This window comes from Sesamum indicum, linkage group LG9 (assembly GCF_026168435.1).
Source record: "Sesamum indicum cultivar Baizhima isolate 11 linkage group LG9, ASM2616843v1, whole genome shotgun sequence".
Taxonomy (NCBI): domain Eukaryota; kingdom Viridiplantae; phylum Streptophyta; class Magnoliopsida; order Lamiales; family Pedaliaceae; genus Sesamum; species Sesamum indicum.
In genome coordinates, this window is record NC_142665.1 from 18,274,246 (window position 1) to 18,291,378 (window position 17,133).

Below are 17,133 nucleotides of genomic sequence, written 5' to 3' on the forward strand. Positions count from 1 at the left end.
TACAACTCTATGAGACCCCAAGCTAGTGGAGCCAGACAATCCTCCCACAGGAAAGAGGCAGAGCACATGGTGATCAAGGAACTAACGAGCAAGCTCCTGTTGTACTCTAACAAGACGGTCCTGTACCCATTGAGTCTGCCAGGAATGAGGTATTCATTTTGCATCAATAATTTAAAAATAAAAGACATCAGGATATGATAGTAGAAAAAAATATAACATACATAAATAATATAACAAAAATTAAATTAAATTAAAAAAATCAAATAGACAAGAAAATCCTACAAATAAAACATGATTGATTTTATTAAATTTTAATTTCTTATTAAAAAGATCCTAAATAAAATAATTTGACTAATTAATTTATTTTATATATTTTTTTACATTATATTTTACTTTCGCTTTAATTTTTTCAAATATGAGATCAAGAAATATAATTATTAGTAAATACCAAACGAAAAATTTCAATTTTAAAGATAAATTTTTGTAATAGCAAGAATTAAATTTAGATGTGAATTATCAATAAATGAATTAAGTTTTTTTATCAATTAAACTAATTGTTATCAATTTCTTTGAAAATATAATTACATATAATAATAATTCAAAAATAGAAATATAAATAAAATTATGAACTTCAAATTTTTGTAATCAATAAATGATGATATAAATATATATTTTTATACGTTCAACGATAGTAATACGTTCTACTTATAATAAAAAAATAATATATGAATAGTACAATCTACTTGTTCAATTTTTTTGTATTTTCCTGTAATTGTTTCCACATTTAACCACCAAATCAAAGAGTTATTATAAGAATAATATCGCATCCCCCCTTCCCCTAAAAAAAAAAAAAAAAGAATAACATCGCATCCAGATATCATTTCACACACAATAAAAAACAGAAAAAACAAAACCTGTCAAAAGTAAGTATAATCATTACAATCTAATATCTAAACACCTCCTCAAACTCAAATTTTATTGAATTTAGATTAAATAAATAATAATTTAAGTTTTTATTATTTATATTTAAGACCCAATCAATGAATTGATTAAATCCTACAATTTTTTTATTTATTAAAAAAATAAAATAATTATTAGAATAAAAAATAATATATAATAAATAAAAGCATAATGATCAGTTTGTAAAAGAATTAATGTCGTTAGTTATATTTAACAGGGAGGGACCATTGAACTACATTTAAAATACAAAGACTTTTTTTTTAAATCTATTTTAAAAACATAAGGATTTCATTAACTAAATTTTAAAACACATGAAAGTTTGTGCATTTAACCCATTGAATTTCTGAAAGCAACAATCTGGCAGTATGCAGAGGAGGACATCTGTTTTTCAGTTACCAGAGTGACAATTTTGGCAAATATCAAATATCTCTTTTAACATTCGTAAACTTCATATGCTAACATTAAAAGCAAAACTGAGCCAAAATGATTTTTGACTTAATATATAGGTGCTTGCCGATATTATGACTTTTCCCATTCTTTCTCTATTGCCTATGACACAAAACCAAACTCCAACTCGGAGGAAATTCTCTCCAGCCAGCAAAAGAACCCATACAATCTGCACTCTTATTATCATCAAGCAAAATTATCCAGTAAGTCCTAACTAGCTACTGGTGATGTTTGTACAACATGGTATTGAGTAGGTTTGGTTGTAGCACAGGAAACATCTTCATGGGGCAAAAATACAGAGAAATCAAACAAAAAATACATACACAGACCGAATTTCAGCAGGTGAAATAAAAATGAAACTATGACTTGCAAAATGCATGCAGCGTGTCATCAAGGGCCTCTCTATCGTAATCACCAGTAAAAACACAATTGCCTAGAGGACCTTTCAGGAGGATGAGCCTTAGCAGACCATCCGCTACCTTTTTGTCTACCTGCATTACAAAATACCGTTATACTAAGAACCAGATGGTTAGAGCTTCAAATATAATATGTGTCGAGTTTGCTTTAGTACTCCATCTTACCGCCATAACAGATTTAAACATGTCCACAGTCATGGTTTCTGGAGGTGCTGTAGGTAATTTGGCCTGTTGCAATATCATATGCACTCGCTTTACCAATGAATCATCAATCCATCCAAGCCGGTAAGACATGTCAACTGCCATTACCTAAAATTGAATATGCAAGCAATATCTTTAAGCATGGATGGATACATGGATCAAGCACAAAAGTTTGACCTGGTCCAGAAAGAAACATACCGTGCCAGCTGCAACAGCCTCCCCGTGAAGCCACTGCCCATACCCAAAACCAGTCTCAATTGCCTGTGAGTATATATGGAAAGCACATCATGTAAGAGACATTCTAAATAAATTCATATTTCAGAAGTACCGCACTAACAATGACAAACTATCTCAGAGAGTTAAGGACATTTGAATCACCGAACTTAGAGAATAAAGAATAATATGCATTTTAAAGACACCAAAAGCACAGTCTAGTAGAAAATTCACATTAGTTATTTAAAGCGTCTCTATATTTTCAAATTTGATACTCACATGACCAAAAGTGTGGCCCAAGTTTAATGTTGCCCTCAGTCCGCTCTCCTTCTCATCTAAGGATACAACCTCAGCCTTATTCTCACATGAGCGTTTGATAGCATAAGCAAATGCACTCGGGTCCCTGCAGAGCAAACTCTTTATGATTACAGGTCAAATTCCTGAAGGAAATAAGCATGCATGCCCATGGACAAAAGATATATAAGCAAGAATTTAGATCAGCAAGGAAAGAATAATGATGTGGTGTGACTAATGTCTTGACTACATATATTTACCTTGCCAGCAGTGCGTGCATATTCTTCTCCTGCCACTCAAAAAATTCAGCATCCCTTATAAGTCCATACTTTATGACTTCTGCAAGTCCTGATGCTAACTCACGATCCGGCAATGTGTTCAGTGTGTCGGTGTCAATAAGCACACATTGTGGTTGGTAGAATGCTCCAATTAAATTTTTTCCAAGCCGATGATTGATTCCAGTTTTACCACCAACTGAAGAATCTACCTAAACAATAATATGATGGGATAATCAGAAAAAGAAATAAGTAATATACTATTTTGAATTGGCATGCACAGATGAGGATGCAAGTAGCTAATCAGACCTGCGCCATAACAGTTGTAGGAATCTGAATGAAATTCACTCCTCGCAGATATGAAGCTGCAGCATACCCACACATGTCACCAATGACTCCACCACCAAGGGCAACAAACGTACAGCGCCGGTCCATTCGTGACTCAATTGCTTGGTCAAAGATTTTCATTAGAGTTTCCTGTGAAGCATAAAATAGTGCCATTGTCATTTGAACCCAATTATATGATTAAGTCAGATAATGATATTAGCTTAGAATACCCACCATGTCCTTAAATTTCTCTCCATCTGGCAAAATTACACTCTCAACTTTGACATTGGGGTTTCCATCCGTTAAAGCAGAAATAGCTTTATCAAGATACAATGGCGCAATCGTGGTATTGGTGACCACAAGGACTTGCTTGCCGTGAATATGCCTATAATACAATAGTAACTTAAAAATTATCACAAAGAAATTGAGAAATAAAAGAACATTCAAACTCAAAGATTCAACTCTCTCGACATGCAATAAAAGAAATTAGGAAAATTGTTAAAAAAAAAAACAAAATCCCACTATGTTAATAAAACAAAAAGAACAAATATTTAAAGATCAACATATATTGGGGAAAAAAATGATTCTGTTTCACACAAAAACTTATCTGTACTTAGCTTTGTAAGTATTGTATAAGAGACTTAATCATTGTTGTTTCTCCTCGTTATGCATATATCTAGGAAAGTAAAAGTTGGATGAGTCTATGTTGCTTAAAAAGGGCATGGGCTTCCAACCACTCAGGAAATCTGGCAAGCTATGAAACTTTTAAGATGTTCACCTAACTTAGTAATAAAGGAATCCAAGACTAAAAGATGAAGAAACCGTGGAGTAGCAGCCAGAATATCTTCAAAATTGAATAGCCAAAACCAACAAACATTTTGGATATGGATCATTTGTAAACACATTCAGATTCAGGGACTCCAGGCAAACACCCAAACCACAGAGGTTAATTAAAGGGGTTCGACCCCCTTCACCCCCAACAAAGATCTAAATATTTGACTAGGTCCATCCCATAGATAGCAAGACTAGTGTTTCTAAAGTTCAGATTTTTCTATCTTTGTGCCCGTGATACATTCGTGCTTGTATAACCCCCTGTATATTCAGATTCAGCATAACTTACACAAAAACTGAAATATGGCAATAAATGTAAATGTGCAACACAAATTTTCATCTAATGCAGGGGCAGGAAAGTCTGCCCTTGAGTAGTTATTTTTCTATTATATTTCAAATTTACATAGAAGGCAAGTCTTGGGGTTAAAAACGGCAGTTCTTCTGTGGCCTTCAGGTCACGGAATAACACCTGGATGCTTGAGTGAAGGTGTAGTAAGGATTATGGCAACAGAACAGTATACTAAGCATAACCATTACGTAGCACGTTGTCTTGAGTTGCCATTAGTCATGATGTAAAGCACATCATTTATGGATTGAGTTTAGAAAGGTATGCATCATTTTTTTTTCTTTTTTTAAAGAAATTAATATGCAGCATTTTAACTTCAATACAAATGCCACCACTATGCAACAATGAAAAAAATGTCACATTTGTTAAGTGTCAGACTACATTTCTGGATAAGAAACAACCCTCATTTTAAACATAACCAGTCACAGATGGTCAAGTGCACAGAATTTGAACAAGACACACAAACTCAGATCAGCAGCAGTTCAAAACCAATGGCACTGGCATTAAAGTCAACCTTTACAAAATTAAACCAAACGAGCCAACTAGTCTATCCTCAAGATAGTGCATTGCAAAGTACAAGTGGCATGGAGGACTACCACAGCAAACACTAAGTATTGATCAACATATAAAACTGCACTTTCTTACAAATCAACGCAATCCCGGCCTGGTCTACATCATCTTAGACTATTTGTAGATTAATCAATTAACCTCTTATTCTCCTTCAGCATGACTTTGGTAGGCACGGCATAAGACGATTTTTCCAAATTTCAGTGGGAACACCAAACAACCCATTGCAAAGAAAAATTATCAACTTCAAACAAAACTAGAAACAACAGCAAACACAACAAAATTAACTACCTTTGCAGCAGCTCAGGTTGATTAAGAAGGCCGGAGCCGATGTAGATCGGGTAGCTCCGGTCCCCCAAATCGACCTCTACAATTGTAGAAACATCAGGAGAGGAAGAAGACGAAGTGGGCTGATCCATTACCGGGGCAGCAGAAGTGGCCGACGCCTTCAACCTCAGCGTCAAATTACGATTATTAGAATCAGAGGATAGACAGCACCGGGAAGAAACGGAAGAAGCGAAGACCGGGAAGCGCAAAACCGAGTGAAACGAAGCGAAGTGATTATTGTGTTTGTGGGAAGGCCTCAAGGAGAGGGAAAGAGCGCGGTTGGGGCAGAGCGAGGAAGAAGCAGCCATTTGTGCCGACGGAGAGAAATTGTGGCTGTGGGCTCAATCCAATCCCGCTCGGCGTTGTGTGTATGTGTGTGCGCGTTTATCAACAACTACATGAACAGATTTTCGTTTTAGCGTCGGAGTATTGATTGTTGGTTAGGTTGTGAGGTTTGGTGAGTGGTAGGTGAATTGATTTTCGTTTTCACCTTAATTTTCTTTTATATTTTAAAGAAAATACAAAAAATGGAAACTTGTGCAATTTGGTAGGTGAGGATTGTGAAATTATAAGATTGGATCAAATTTGAATTTATTAGATAAGAAATATTATATACTTATCGTGTAATAATTATATAATTTAAAAGAAGTGATCCACGACTCGACTAATTTTTTTTTTTAAAAAAAGTGTGTTGTGGATGCTTTTAAATATTTTTTTTATTTTTTTAAAATTCATTATATTCAATTAATTTTTAACAACATAATAAATTTGAAAAAATTATAATGTTAAAATTGTATTAATTTAAAAAAATACAATAAACTATATAAATATAATAGTGTATTTTTTTTATACAATTCTAAAAAAATGCAACTAATTTGTAAAAATAAAATAGTATAAAAATTTTGTACAAATGTAAAAAAATCAATTATTGTTGAGAACCAGACATCGGCACATTTGATTGTGTAGAAGAATCTCTTTGTTGGATTTGTTGCCTTTCAAACGTTTGCTGTCAATCCATCTCGTCGTGAGTACGTGATGTTTGGTTTCGACCAGAAAGTGCAGATATGAATAGTAGTGTCGTAGATCAACTCAAATTCCGAAACTCAAATATGAAAAATACAAATATCATAATAAGGATTGTTTGTATATTTGGATTTAATGTAAAAAAAGAAATGAAAGACAAAAAAATCTGTCAACGTAGTTCCCTATGAACAAAATCGGGAAAACTATAATTTGTATTTTATAATTTACCCCATTTGTTTAATTGTTTTACAACTTAATAAATTTAGTCCCACAAATAAAAAAATATTGCAATTTACGTCCCATTAATCATTTTCGTTAAACTGTTAATGGTTAACGGATGCACGTGCTTTTTTTGTTAAATTGCAATTTTTTTTAAATTTGTAGGACTAAATCGATTTGGGTTGTGAAATTATAGGATCAACGTTGCAAATAAAATTAGTTATGGCACGAAAATTGCAATTTTCCTGAACAAAACCGCTCACTGGAGTATTGGGAGAAAATATAAATACGTCAAAGCAAAGGGATTGTGGTTACAAAGTAAGGAAAAAAATAGGAATAAATAGAGCAAAATTCTATAAAACCCCGATCCCTGGGACTGGGAGGGACGACTGACGATCTCTTTGCTTCATGAAATCCTCTCCTTGACCAAAGGCAAGAACCTTTTCAATTTCACGTTATTTAGGGGAAAAAAGACGCAAAAAGTGCAGTAGTTTGGTAAATCGCATCGTCGGAGGTGAATAACAGCGCGTATAAGTAACTGTGTGCGTGCGCTGGTTTTTGGTAGGTGTTCTACGATTCTTACGTCACTTTATACTTATTTATAAGTAATTATGATGGAGTTATATTTGGTGATTGAATTGTTTTTTCCGGGTTTTAGGAGGAAAAGTTTGCATTTTGGAATTTAGCGGATTAGTTTTGGAGGTCTTGAGTTCAACGATGGAATTGGATTGATCCTCCATGGCAGTAAATCTGGTGAACTTTGTTCGTTTTCTGTTCTCTGAGAAGGGTTATTTTGTTTCTATCACCTGAATTTATAGCAGCTGAAATGATGGGTGCATATAGAGTTATTTTTTGGTTATTTCTTTTGGGCTGTGCTCTAGAAATGATGTTTCCCTGGGAAAGCTATTCTTTTTAATTTTCATATGCTTAGCATTTGAGTTCTCTGCACCCTGTGTGGGTTTCACATCAGGCCACTTGTAATTGGTATTATATTTTTGGAACTGGTAAACTTCACATTAGAGTATGACTCAGAAAATTAATATGCTGTATGTACATTCATATTCTAAGATCTGAGGTGAAGAAACAATACGGAAGAAAAATCATGAGTTCGTGTGGAACAACCATAGCCCTGTTTAGTTTCTTGTCATTGTTATTTTGTGTTTAGGTGTGATCTTTTGTTAGGGTGTTTTCGGGTATGGTTGTTGTTCATTTTTACACCTGGCATTTCTTATTTGTTGCTTATTTGGTCTTTTGTTGAACAAAAGATGACCACTCGGACAACTCGTTCAAGGAAACCTGATGTGGTGCAGCAGCCTGAAAATCAATTGCGTGCTAAGTGGACAGCTCCATTGACTAAGACTTTGGTTGATTTGATGGTAGACCAGATTCAAAAGGGGAATAGATCAAACAAATCTTTTAGCAAGAGAGGGTGGAAGTTCATTTGTGATAACTTTCGCATTCAAACAGGTTATTGGTGGGATAATGATCAACTGAAGAGCCGTTATGTTGCCTTAAGAAAGCAGTATATTAATGTATCATTGCTACTCGATCATCCTGATTTCAAATGGGATGAGGCAACTGGTGCAATCACATCTACGGAGGAAGCATGGGACAGATACATCAAGGTCTTCTCGAGTTTATATTTTGATCCCAGAGCTGAAGAAAGTCTCCCATTTACATTATGTGTTCTTTCAGAATTTGGTAGCTTGCTTGTTATCTAAATGCTTTTTATGTTTTTCAGAATATTTTAAAAATTATGATTATTATGTTTTGATTCTGCATATTAGTGTCTTAGATATCTCTGGTTGAGTATGAATATTTCCTAATAGTATATGCTAATCAGGATCATCCTGATGCTGAGACCTTGAAGAGTATGGGCTGTCCAATTTTCAACCAGCTGCGGATGATATTTGCAGAAGCAGGGCGACACCAAAAACAGAATGGATCAACCAAGGAGAATGAAACAATGCCTTGTTCTCCAGGAGATCAGATTGTAAAGGTGGAACAACTATCGCCATCTGAATCAGAGAACTATGCGGATCCGGCCAGTCGCAAGAGAGGTCGGAAAGGAGTTGAAGATGCTATTGCAAGAGGTATACTGGAGATGGCCACTGCTACAAGACTCAGGGCAGAAGCTATAAAGAATTTCAATGGAAAATTCTCCATAACTGATTGTGTTAGAGCATTGGATCAATTGCAAGGCGTTGATGACCAAGTATATCATGCTGCTTTGGATCTATTCAACAATCGTAATGCAAGGGAGACATTCTTAACTCTCAGAGTTGAAAAACGATCAATCTGGTTGCAAAGGAAGTGTTTCAACTGTACCCTGCCGTAGCCCTAGCAGTTTCTCCTTACGTCCACTTGGGAGATGGTACTTTGTACATATGCTAGACTTAGAATTTTGGCTCACATCAACCCATTCTCTAATCTCCATGACTTCTGTACCGAGCTCTCGAAAATGCATCACACATATGCTGCTCATGGATGAAGACTTTGGAGTATAAATTTCGAGCGCTTCATCTTCTCGGCATGTAGAAGTTAATGTTATGCAGTACTTAGGTAGATATCATTATGAAGCAGCAAGTGTCACAACACCAGCAACAATATTCTTACGAACATGGTTTTCAAATTTCAGAGCCACTGGAGCAAACTTGACATCAGGGTTGTTTCTTGGATCTACTGAGGTACATTCTTCTGGTCACCTTGAGGAGCTATGAAGTGTTTGAGCTCTAAGCTAGAATTATATTCTTATACAGGGAATGGCAGAGTGTGTTTTGCTGCTTGTTCTCATAGTCTCTGCTTCTTGCCGTCAGGGGACTGTTTATTCTTTTCTTATTATGTATAGCTATTCTTTTAGGCCCTTGTTTGGTTCAAGTCTATATTCTATTCTAATATATATAAAAAAAAAAAAAAAAAAAGCCTCTTCTCACTCACAAACGTCGATTATTGACACCACTGCATTAATTTTTTATGAAACGAAAAATGCCTTTCAACTGTTAATATAACTAAATTATTCGACTTTTTATATTTTACATGAATTGATAAATTATTGTTATTATTTTTAATTAGTATATTGATTTATATATTTGTTTTTATTTATAGTATATTTTCATAACTTTGTATGCACATAGTAACGACATACACCAATTGCTAGTGAAGAATAAGTTATCTCAAGATACATAAGCTTGTATTTGGTTTGATGGATCCATTAATGTGACTTACCATGCAACTTCTATTATTAGTATGTCAAAGGAATGAAAAAATGAATCGAATAAAAGAATTTCAAATTATTCATTTACATATTTTGAAAATAATAAAAATTAAAATTAAAAAAAAAACAACTAAGCAACATTTTGCTACATAAAAATATTATTTTGAAGTATTAAGTTAATTATAAATATATAATATATATTGTTGGATGTGTATTTTAATTATTTTAATAAATATTTATTACATAATGAAAATATAGAATACAACAATATATGGTATGTATGCTATTATATAATACTTTATCACTATAGTAATATTTGGTAAAATGCATATAAAGATGTTAATAATTTTAATATGTAATATTTTTTTATATTTAAATATTTATATTGATATTTATTTTGTATAATGTATTCAAAATAATATATAATTTTATGATTTTAAATCTTACAAGTATAATATTATTAAAAATTATTTTAACAATATGTATAAAAAAATCTATTCCCAATTTATTCGGAATAATTAAAATTATGGGTAAGTTGGGGAATGCCAGATCCCATATTTATGGGCAGGCATTCATAAGGAAATGAGTAATGATATTGCTAAATTATACAAATATGTATTTGGAATGAATTTAGAAATACTAATTTCATTTCTAACATATTCCCTAACATAAAAATTCAACAAATACTTAGGTATTCAATTCTCATTTAACTGATCATCCAAAAAACAAAAAATCCCGTTTACCAAATTTTCTAAAGACATTAATTTTTTGCACATAATTGACAAAGTACAGACAAAAATATATACCTGATACAACAAATACCTAGCATATGCAGGAAGATTGACACTTATTGAACACGTCCTCAACATCCTCAATACAAATTTTCATTTTAATTTTTTTTTTGTTGATATTAATAAATTCGATAAATTTAAACTAATAAATAAATTTATTTATTAGACAAAAAATAAACACCATCAATATTGAATTTTATTCTTTAAATCACAAATTATCTACGTATAAATTACACAAAACCTCAATGGACGGTGTATTATCCCAACAGATAAAACCACCTACAGAAAAATATAATTTGTGCAAATTTATGACTATTAAAAGAAAAAAAGGAAATTCTACAAAAATGACATCTATAACCCTCACAAAAGATAAAATTATTTATTGTATAAACATATATCTCTATGTATTATGATGTGTGTGTGTTTGTGTGTCTTGTCTCAGCACCAAACCAAGTTATCCGGCTTCCCATAGTTCAGTGCGAAAAGTTATGTGAACACCCTAAAAACAACAATCACAAATCTAACCAAAGATAGCCTATGATGTCTTTAAGGATTCAAAACAAAAGTACAATAAAGTTAAAAACACTGGATTCTAAACTTCTGAATCTAGGAACAGAAATCTAACAATCAAGCTGTAGTCACCTAAACAAAACTACATCAGCAGAAGTACTTACACAGGCCGCAAATCGTTTTAGCACTAAATGTAACAGCACATTGCATTCTAACCAACTTCCCAAGCTCCTGTAGAGGCTGAACAAACCAAGGAAGTGGAGACGCATCTATACATGAAGTTAAAATGAAACTTTAAATATGTACTGCTCTCAGCTCTTGCTACCTGTGGCCGAATGTATCTTGTTCAAGGTAATATCATTTTCACATTGTGAAGGTCATCAGTACTTTTGGCCTGATTGTGAACCGAATCAAACGCTTGAGTGCACACATTGGCAAAACCGGTCATCGCCTGGAAAACGTGCGGCAACCCCATCTGTAAGTTGTTCATTGTCATTGCCCTTGTCACACTGATTGATTTTTCGTACTTGGCTTTCTCATCCTCTGCCCTTGCCCTTAAGGCCTCCACCTTTGCTCTTTTCTCCCTCACCGGATCCTTATTTGTTTCACCTGAGGCTTCAGGCATTGAATATGGGCCATGTTTGCTCTCCAAGGATCGAAGCTCACCCGCCTTCTTCTCGAGCTCCTTAAACACTGATTCTGACCTCCTCTTTTGTTTCTGCTCTTCTGCTTGTTGCACTACAATGGCATGGATCATCGATAGGAAACTCTTAATTCCCTCTGACGCCACCTTGTCAGGAGCATTATTGATTGTGAGTTGCCACTCTTCACAGAACGAGTAAATGGCGGAGTCTTGCTTGGTTTTGCTGATTGGATTATTACCTACTTGAAAGAGGCTGAGACGGAGCCAGCCAGTCAATGACTGAATATAATCCCGTTGAGCCTTCATAAGGTTGCAGAAGGAGAGGTGCCATTGCTGAGCTTCAAGTTCAAGTTGAAGTGTTGACTGTCGATGAATTTCAGAAGTAGGATCTGTAGATGGAATGCAGTTGAGATACTTGAGCTGCTGGACTATGTGTGTCTGGACCTGGTGGAATTCATACATGCTTCTCCACATGCTCATCAACCTGAAAGAAAATGATGCTTATTAGATGAGAAACTTTAACTGTTTGTTAATCATGTAGCTGGTGGTATATAGTTTGACATCTGACCAGAAAAGGAAAACAAGTTCACTCTATGTGAAACCTGTGCACAAGTTCAAGCAACACTGCAAGTAAAAGCATTGGGAATATGGGGGAAAAGGAAAAGAATAGCTGAAACTTACCTAGTGAACAAATTCAAGCATGAACTTAGAGTAACAAAAGTTTACAATTGATCAATATTACCTAACAACCAGTCTACCAGGTAATTTCCCTTCATTACGACATTTTCAATCAGTTCTCCTTTTAAGATTATTGTATCGTGATTTCTTATAGTTGGGCTAACATTTGAGAAAGGCTCATGCTCTTACTCATAAAACCCCCATATTACCATCCCATCTGACTCTAAATCTATCTTCTTTACAAAGACAAAGATACCAGTGTTGCTGGTGAATTTCCATAATTGTAGAGGACGAATTATAAGGCACCCATCTCATGAAACTCAGTGAAATCAAAGGCCTCTGTGAAGCGTGCCCTGAAGCATGCAAGATCAGCAGCCTAGATGCCAAGTCTTTTTATTATTTCATTATCAGTTAGGGTAGTTTATCATAGAAAAACTGTATGCAATACCTTCAGCTCAGGTACCTTAAACGGGCTTGGACATGCAGATATCAACAAACTCATGAATGCTATGAATATGGATTATGAACAATATAATTGCACAGAGGTAAAATGAGAATATAAGAGATAAGCATGGGGCAATTTCCAAATTCTAGTCTTTATTCTACTTTCCTATCTATTTCACTTATCTCCTGAAAATACAGCCAAGGGTGATTGACCGGAGGCTGAGAGTGCCCCAGTCACTAGCATTACCATCTGTCCTGAGGTTTCCACTTTCAACGTCCGAGTAATCTTTCAACACTAATTACAAATTGTGAATTTAGACTTAAACATAACAAAAAAGTTAAAGAATTTAATTCAAATTTCTTTGATTTCATGAACATCCAAGATATTTTTAGCTTTTCATAAATCAACATCCAAATGCTTAATCTTAGAACTAGGATCAAGAAAATTATGCAAGAGATTCGTGTTAACGGGTACAAAGGAGAAGCCGACTAACCCCTTTACAAGCTGGAGAAGTTGTGGATAAAGCTCTGATTCCCTCAATTTGATAATCTCCAATGAGGTAGTCTCAATCGCCTGCAAAGCAACCATCATCTGTGATTCCAACTTCTCAACGTCTTTTTTTGCCTTCTCAGTCTTGATATAATCAGCATTCTTCAATTCTAGTTTCCTGAGAATTGCTGCCTTTTTCTCATGCTCTAATTTCAAATGCTCAGCATTCTACAAAACCAGAATAGGGAATATTTCAATCAGATCTTGTACATACGAGTTCTAAGTACAACCACACAAGTGTATAGTCACAACCCTGTGAAACCATCTGCATTTTCTTAGACCCCGAAAGAGTAGGCCATAATAGGCATTATAATAACATCATTACCAAAATCTGAAGAGGAAAGGCATTTTTCATTGAAGAATTGCACAGTATCTGGGGACACAACTCCTTATAGTTTGTGATAAAACAGACTCACAAGACTGCAGATTAAGAAGATTTAAGTAAAGTCAAAGCAGCCTTGGCACCATGATTGGGATACCTTAACCTCTGAGTAGAGTTTCTTTTCCCAAGAGTATAACCTCTCGACCGTCGAACAATGTGTGGCTTTTCCATCAGCAGCCTGGCAACCTACATTATTTCCAATGGGATCTTCACAAAACTTCCCAAAAGCATTCCATTTCGCACTACCTGAACCCCATGTCCATAATACTGGACTCAAACTCTTCCCATATCCATAATCCTTAGCTGCAACCAAACAGATTCAAGATTACATCAAAAAGGGGCCAATTTAATAATACTTCTCGGTCGGCAAATGCATTTAAGATATATTACAAGTCATATCTGCAATCTTAGTTTTACTCTTGCTGTATGTAATTGAGTTGCAAATAAGTAGGAACAATTCTCATTCTTTACCAGGAAAAGAAAAAAGAAAACGAAAACATAAGAGATATGAGTAAATATAATGCAAACGGGAAAACCAATACCTGATGATGTTTGGCGATTGAAATTACAAATGGGGACTTCCAACAGTAATGAGAGTGGACCAGCAGCATCGGCAGCTTTCAAGAAGTATTCATCCAGTTCTCGGATGATCTCAACCAGATCTTTACTTTTGGTGGAGACCACCACGGCAAGCTCACTGCTGGCGGTGGTGGCCGTGGCGGTAACAACAGAAGGCGGGGCGGCCACGCTCGCCGCCCGAGCCGTGGTGGTGGGGGTAGCTGCCACCTCAGAAGCAGTGGTGGTCTCCTCCTCCCACTCCTCTTCATCTACAGACCGTCCTGCAGTTGGCATGAAAGGGTCCCAGAAATCCCAGGTGGATGCGGACGCATGCGGCGGCGGAGGCGGAGGCGGGGGTGGCCGGATAGCAGAGGAAGTGGTCGTAGAGGTGGTGGTCGTCCAAGAAGTGGGGCTCATGGGGCGTGGTGGGGTACTCGGCAACGGAGGGGGTGGAGACGGATTCGGCGGTGGGAGGTGGTGGCGGTGGAGATCGGTCTCGGCGGTGGCGAACTGAAGAAGGGCCGAGCCAGTGTTCCGAAGTGACCTCAAATACATGCTGTGGGCGGCGGAGAAGGCGTGCCGAGCTTCCACAAACTGCTTCATATACCTCTTTCTAGCCTTACATCTTGAAACCATCTCCTCTCTGTCTAATCTCGAATACCAACATCCCATTTTTTCCTCTTCTCCAACGCCTTCTCTACTATGTGTTGTGTGTGAGAGAGAAAATCAATGCAGCTAATTTACTCTAACGCCGATTTCTTCATACCATTTTTCTATCTTCCTTTCCAGTACTGTTCATCTTACCATCAACCCCAAACACGGAAAAAGATAAACAGAAATCTGTGGTCGCAAGTACAACACTACACTTCCTCGCTCTGAACACAGACAGAGATCAGAACCCACCCATTTATGTACTGAAATCTAGAGAGAGAAAGACAGAGATTCCAGTTCAAGTCAAAGAATTCCCGCAACTATTCACCTGCAAAAAAAAAAAAACAACAAAACCAACTCATAAATTTCCGAAACCAAAGAATTCTTCCCAACAAAAACAACGAAGAAACATGAAAAATTAACAGAAAAAAGAAGAAGAATGAGAAAAAGACCTGCGACAGAGCTTTTCCTTCATCTTTGCACCGCCATAGACAGAGAGATTAATGGAGGAAAGGAGGAGAGGAAGACGACAGTATATTGCTACCACACAGTGAAAATGAAGCTCTTGGGCAGAGTGCCATAATTTTATTTATACTACAAATACACACACACACACATACATACTCACATATATTTCTCACCTTTTTCACCATAATGCCCTCCACTTGTTTTTATTTACCAACATTCTCCACCTCTTCATTTCCCCCTCTTAAATGCCTATTAAATATTTTTAAAAAATTGCACTTTTCATCCCACACCATAAAAATTATTACATTTTTTATCCCATAATTTATAAATTTAATATATTTAATTATATAGGATAAAATATTATAATATTATTGATCCTATAGAGTAAAAGTTGTATGCCATTTTTTGTCTCAAAAGCTACGATTTTTTACCTTATGAGACCCAATATACGAAGTCCGTAAATTATGGGTCCAAAAAATACAATACCACTATCATATGGGACTAAAAATATAATTTTTTCAAATATTTTAATTTAAAAATATTTATTCTGCCAAATAATATAGAAGCATCATATAATATTAATATAAATAGACATGGAAAACACATTTTTGAGAATATATTAAAATTTTTAAGTGCCTTGCTCGGAATATTGTTGTCATAATCTACATATTATTACTAAATACATATATTTAATTTAATAAAAAAAAGTCCAAATATAGAAGTAAAATCATAGTCAAAATTTTATTCAGCACATAATTCATAATAAATAATAATTACACTTATCCTAAATTTGGATTTGTAGATTTGAATTCGAAGAAAAATTTATAGAAACGAAAATTCCAAATGACCCTGTATGCAAAAAAAAAAAATTAAAATTTATCAATATTTAACAAAAAATAAATAATAAACTCCACATTTTTAATTAATTTATACCCACTTGTCTTGTAATTAATTCGAACCTTTTAAAATTCGATTTTGACTAGAATTTCTCATATAAAAAAATAAGGGCGTGGTGGGGAGAGAATAGTCAAATAAGAAAAGAAAGAAGGGTAAATCTGGAAAATTGAAATTCCAACGGACTGAATTATATATATATATATATGTTATGGTAAATAATTCAAAATGGGTATTGATTTTTCACTCTTTTTCAGGGCCAAAAACGAAACGTAAAAGGTAAAAAAAATAGGGAAGGAAAAAAGGGCAAAAACGTTAGGAAGAATAATAAAAAGCGTGTGTGTGTGTGTGTGTGTATTTGTAATGTTGTGAGGACAGAGTTAATGACACAGCTAATTTAGTAGTGCACCCGTTTTGGTGTTTAATTATAATGCTCTCAACGGCCAAATCCTCTTTTTTAATTTTTGTTTTTTTCCATCTTTGAATTCTTAATCTCTACCAATTGGGCTGTGTTTTTATTGATTTATGAGGTGGTATTTAGGGATGAGAGTAAATTACACTTATATGCAACGTTCAATTATAAATTATAACGGGCTCTTTTAAAGTTAAATATAAATATAAATATTTTTTATTAATTCAAAAATATTAATATATTTTTTATTTTAACAATCGTTTAATAATTAGCTCGACTCGTTAATTGATGTTAAGATTCTATCCATTTTTTTGTGGTTAACTGATCAAAATGTCATTGAAAAATATAAATTATAATTTTTTTATTTATTTTTTAAATTTGTGAAGTATTTTTATAGAGCTAAGTGGATGATTTTTTTTTATAATCTTTAAATTTTTTTCATCCAACTTGTTCAGTTTTTTATATAATTTTTTAATTTCTTTAGAAAACAAA

At 34.5% G+C, this 17,133-nt stretch overlaps 3 protein-coding genes across 5 annotated transcripts; 1 reads left to right on the plus strand and 2 right to left on the minus strand.

Annotated features, from left to right (window-relative positions):
• Positions 1-1,563: 1,563 nt before the first annotated feature.
• LOC105178393 (3-dehydroquinate synthase) lies at positions 1,564-5,672 on the minus strand. Its single transcript, XM_011101858.3, has 8 exons — positions 5,169-5,672; positions 3,368-3,518; positions 3,116-3,283; positions 2,792-3,018; positions 2,517-2,640; positions 2,223-2,285; positions 1,989-2,132; positions 1,564-1,898 (listed from the first exon to the last, which is right to left on the minus strand). Exons 1-8 carry the CDS (start codon positions 5,510-5,512, stop codon positions 1,767-1,769), a joined length of 1,353 nt encoding a protein of 450 aa, XP_011100160.2. The 5' UTR covers positions 5,513-5,672; the 3' UTR covers positions 1,564-1,766.
• Positions 5,673-6,750: 1,078 nt separating this feature from the next.
• LOC105178173 (L10-interacting MYB domain-containing protein) lies at positions 6,751-9,323 on the plus strand. 3 transcript variants are annotated; one of them, XM_011101572.3, is made up of 4 exons: positions 6,751-7,007; positions 7,105-7,208; positions 7,712-8,071; positions 8,290-9,323. In XM_011101572.3, the coding sequence occupies exons 2-4, from the start codon at positions 7,185-7,187 to the stop codon at positions 8,782-8,784; spliced, it is 879 nt and encodes a 292-aa protein (XP_011099874.1). In that variant the 5' UTR covers positions 6,751-7,007; positions 7,105-7,184; the 3' UTR covers positions 8,785-9,323. The 3 variants fall into 3 exon arrangements, with proteins under 3 accessions (XP_011099874.1, XP_011099875.1, XP_011099876.1); XM_011101573.3 differs by having other exon boundaries at positions 7,105-7,199; XM_011101574.3 differs by lacking the exon at positions 7,105-7,208.
• Positions 9,324-10,972: 1,649 nt separating this feature from the next.
• Positions 10,973-15,477, minus strand: LOC105178172 (pyridoxal-phosphate-dependent serine hydroxymethyltransferase, putative (DUF632)). The gene is made up of 5 exons (XM_011101571.3): positions 15,320-15,477; positions 14,201-15,195; positions 13,756-13,961; positions 13,221-13,444; positions 10,973-12,088 (listed from the first exon to the last, which is right to left on the minus strand). Exons 2-5 carry the CDS (start codon positions 14,886-14,888, stop codon positions 11,308-11,310), a joined length of 1,899 nt encoding a protein of 632 aa, XP_011099873.3. The 5' UTR covers positions 14,889-15,195; positions 15,320-15,477; the 3' UTR covers positions 10,973-11,307.
• Positions 15,478-17,133: the final 1,656 nt, after the last annotated feature.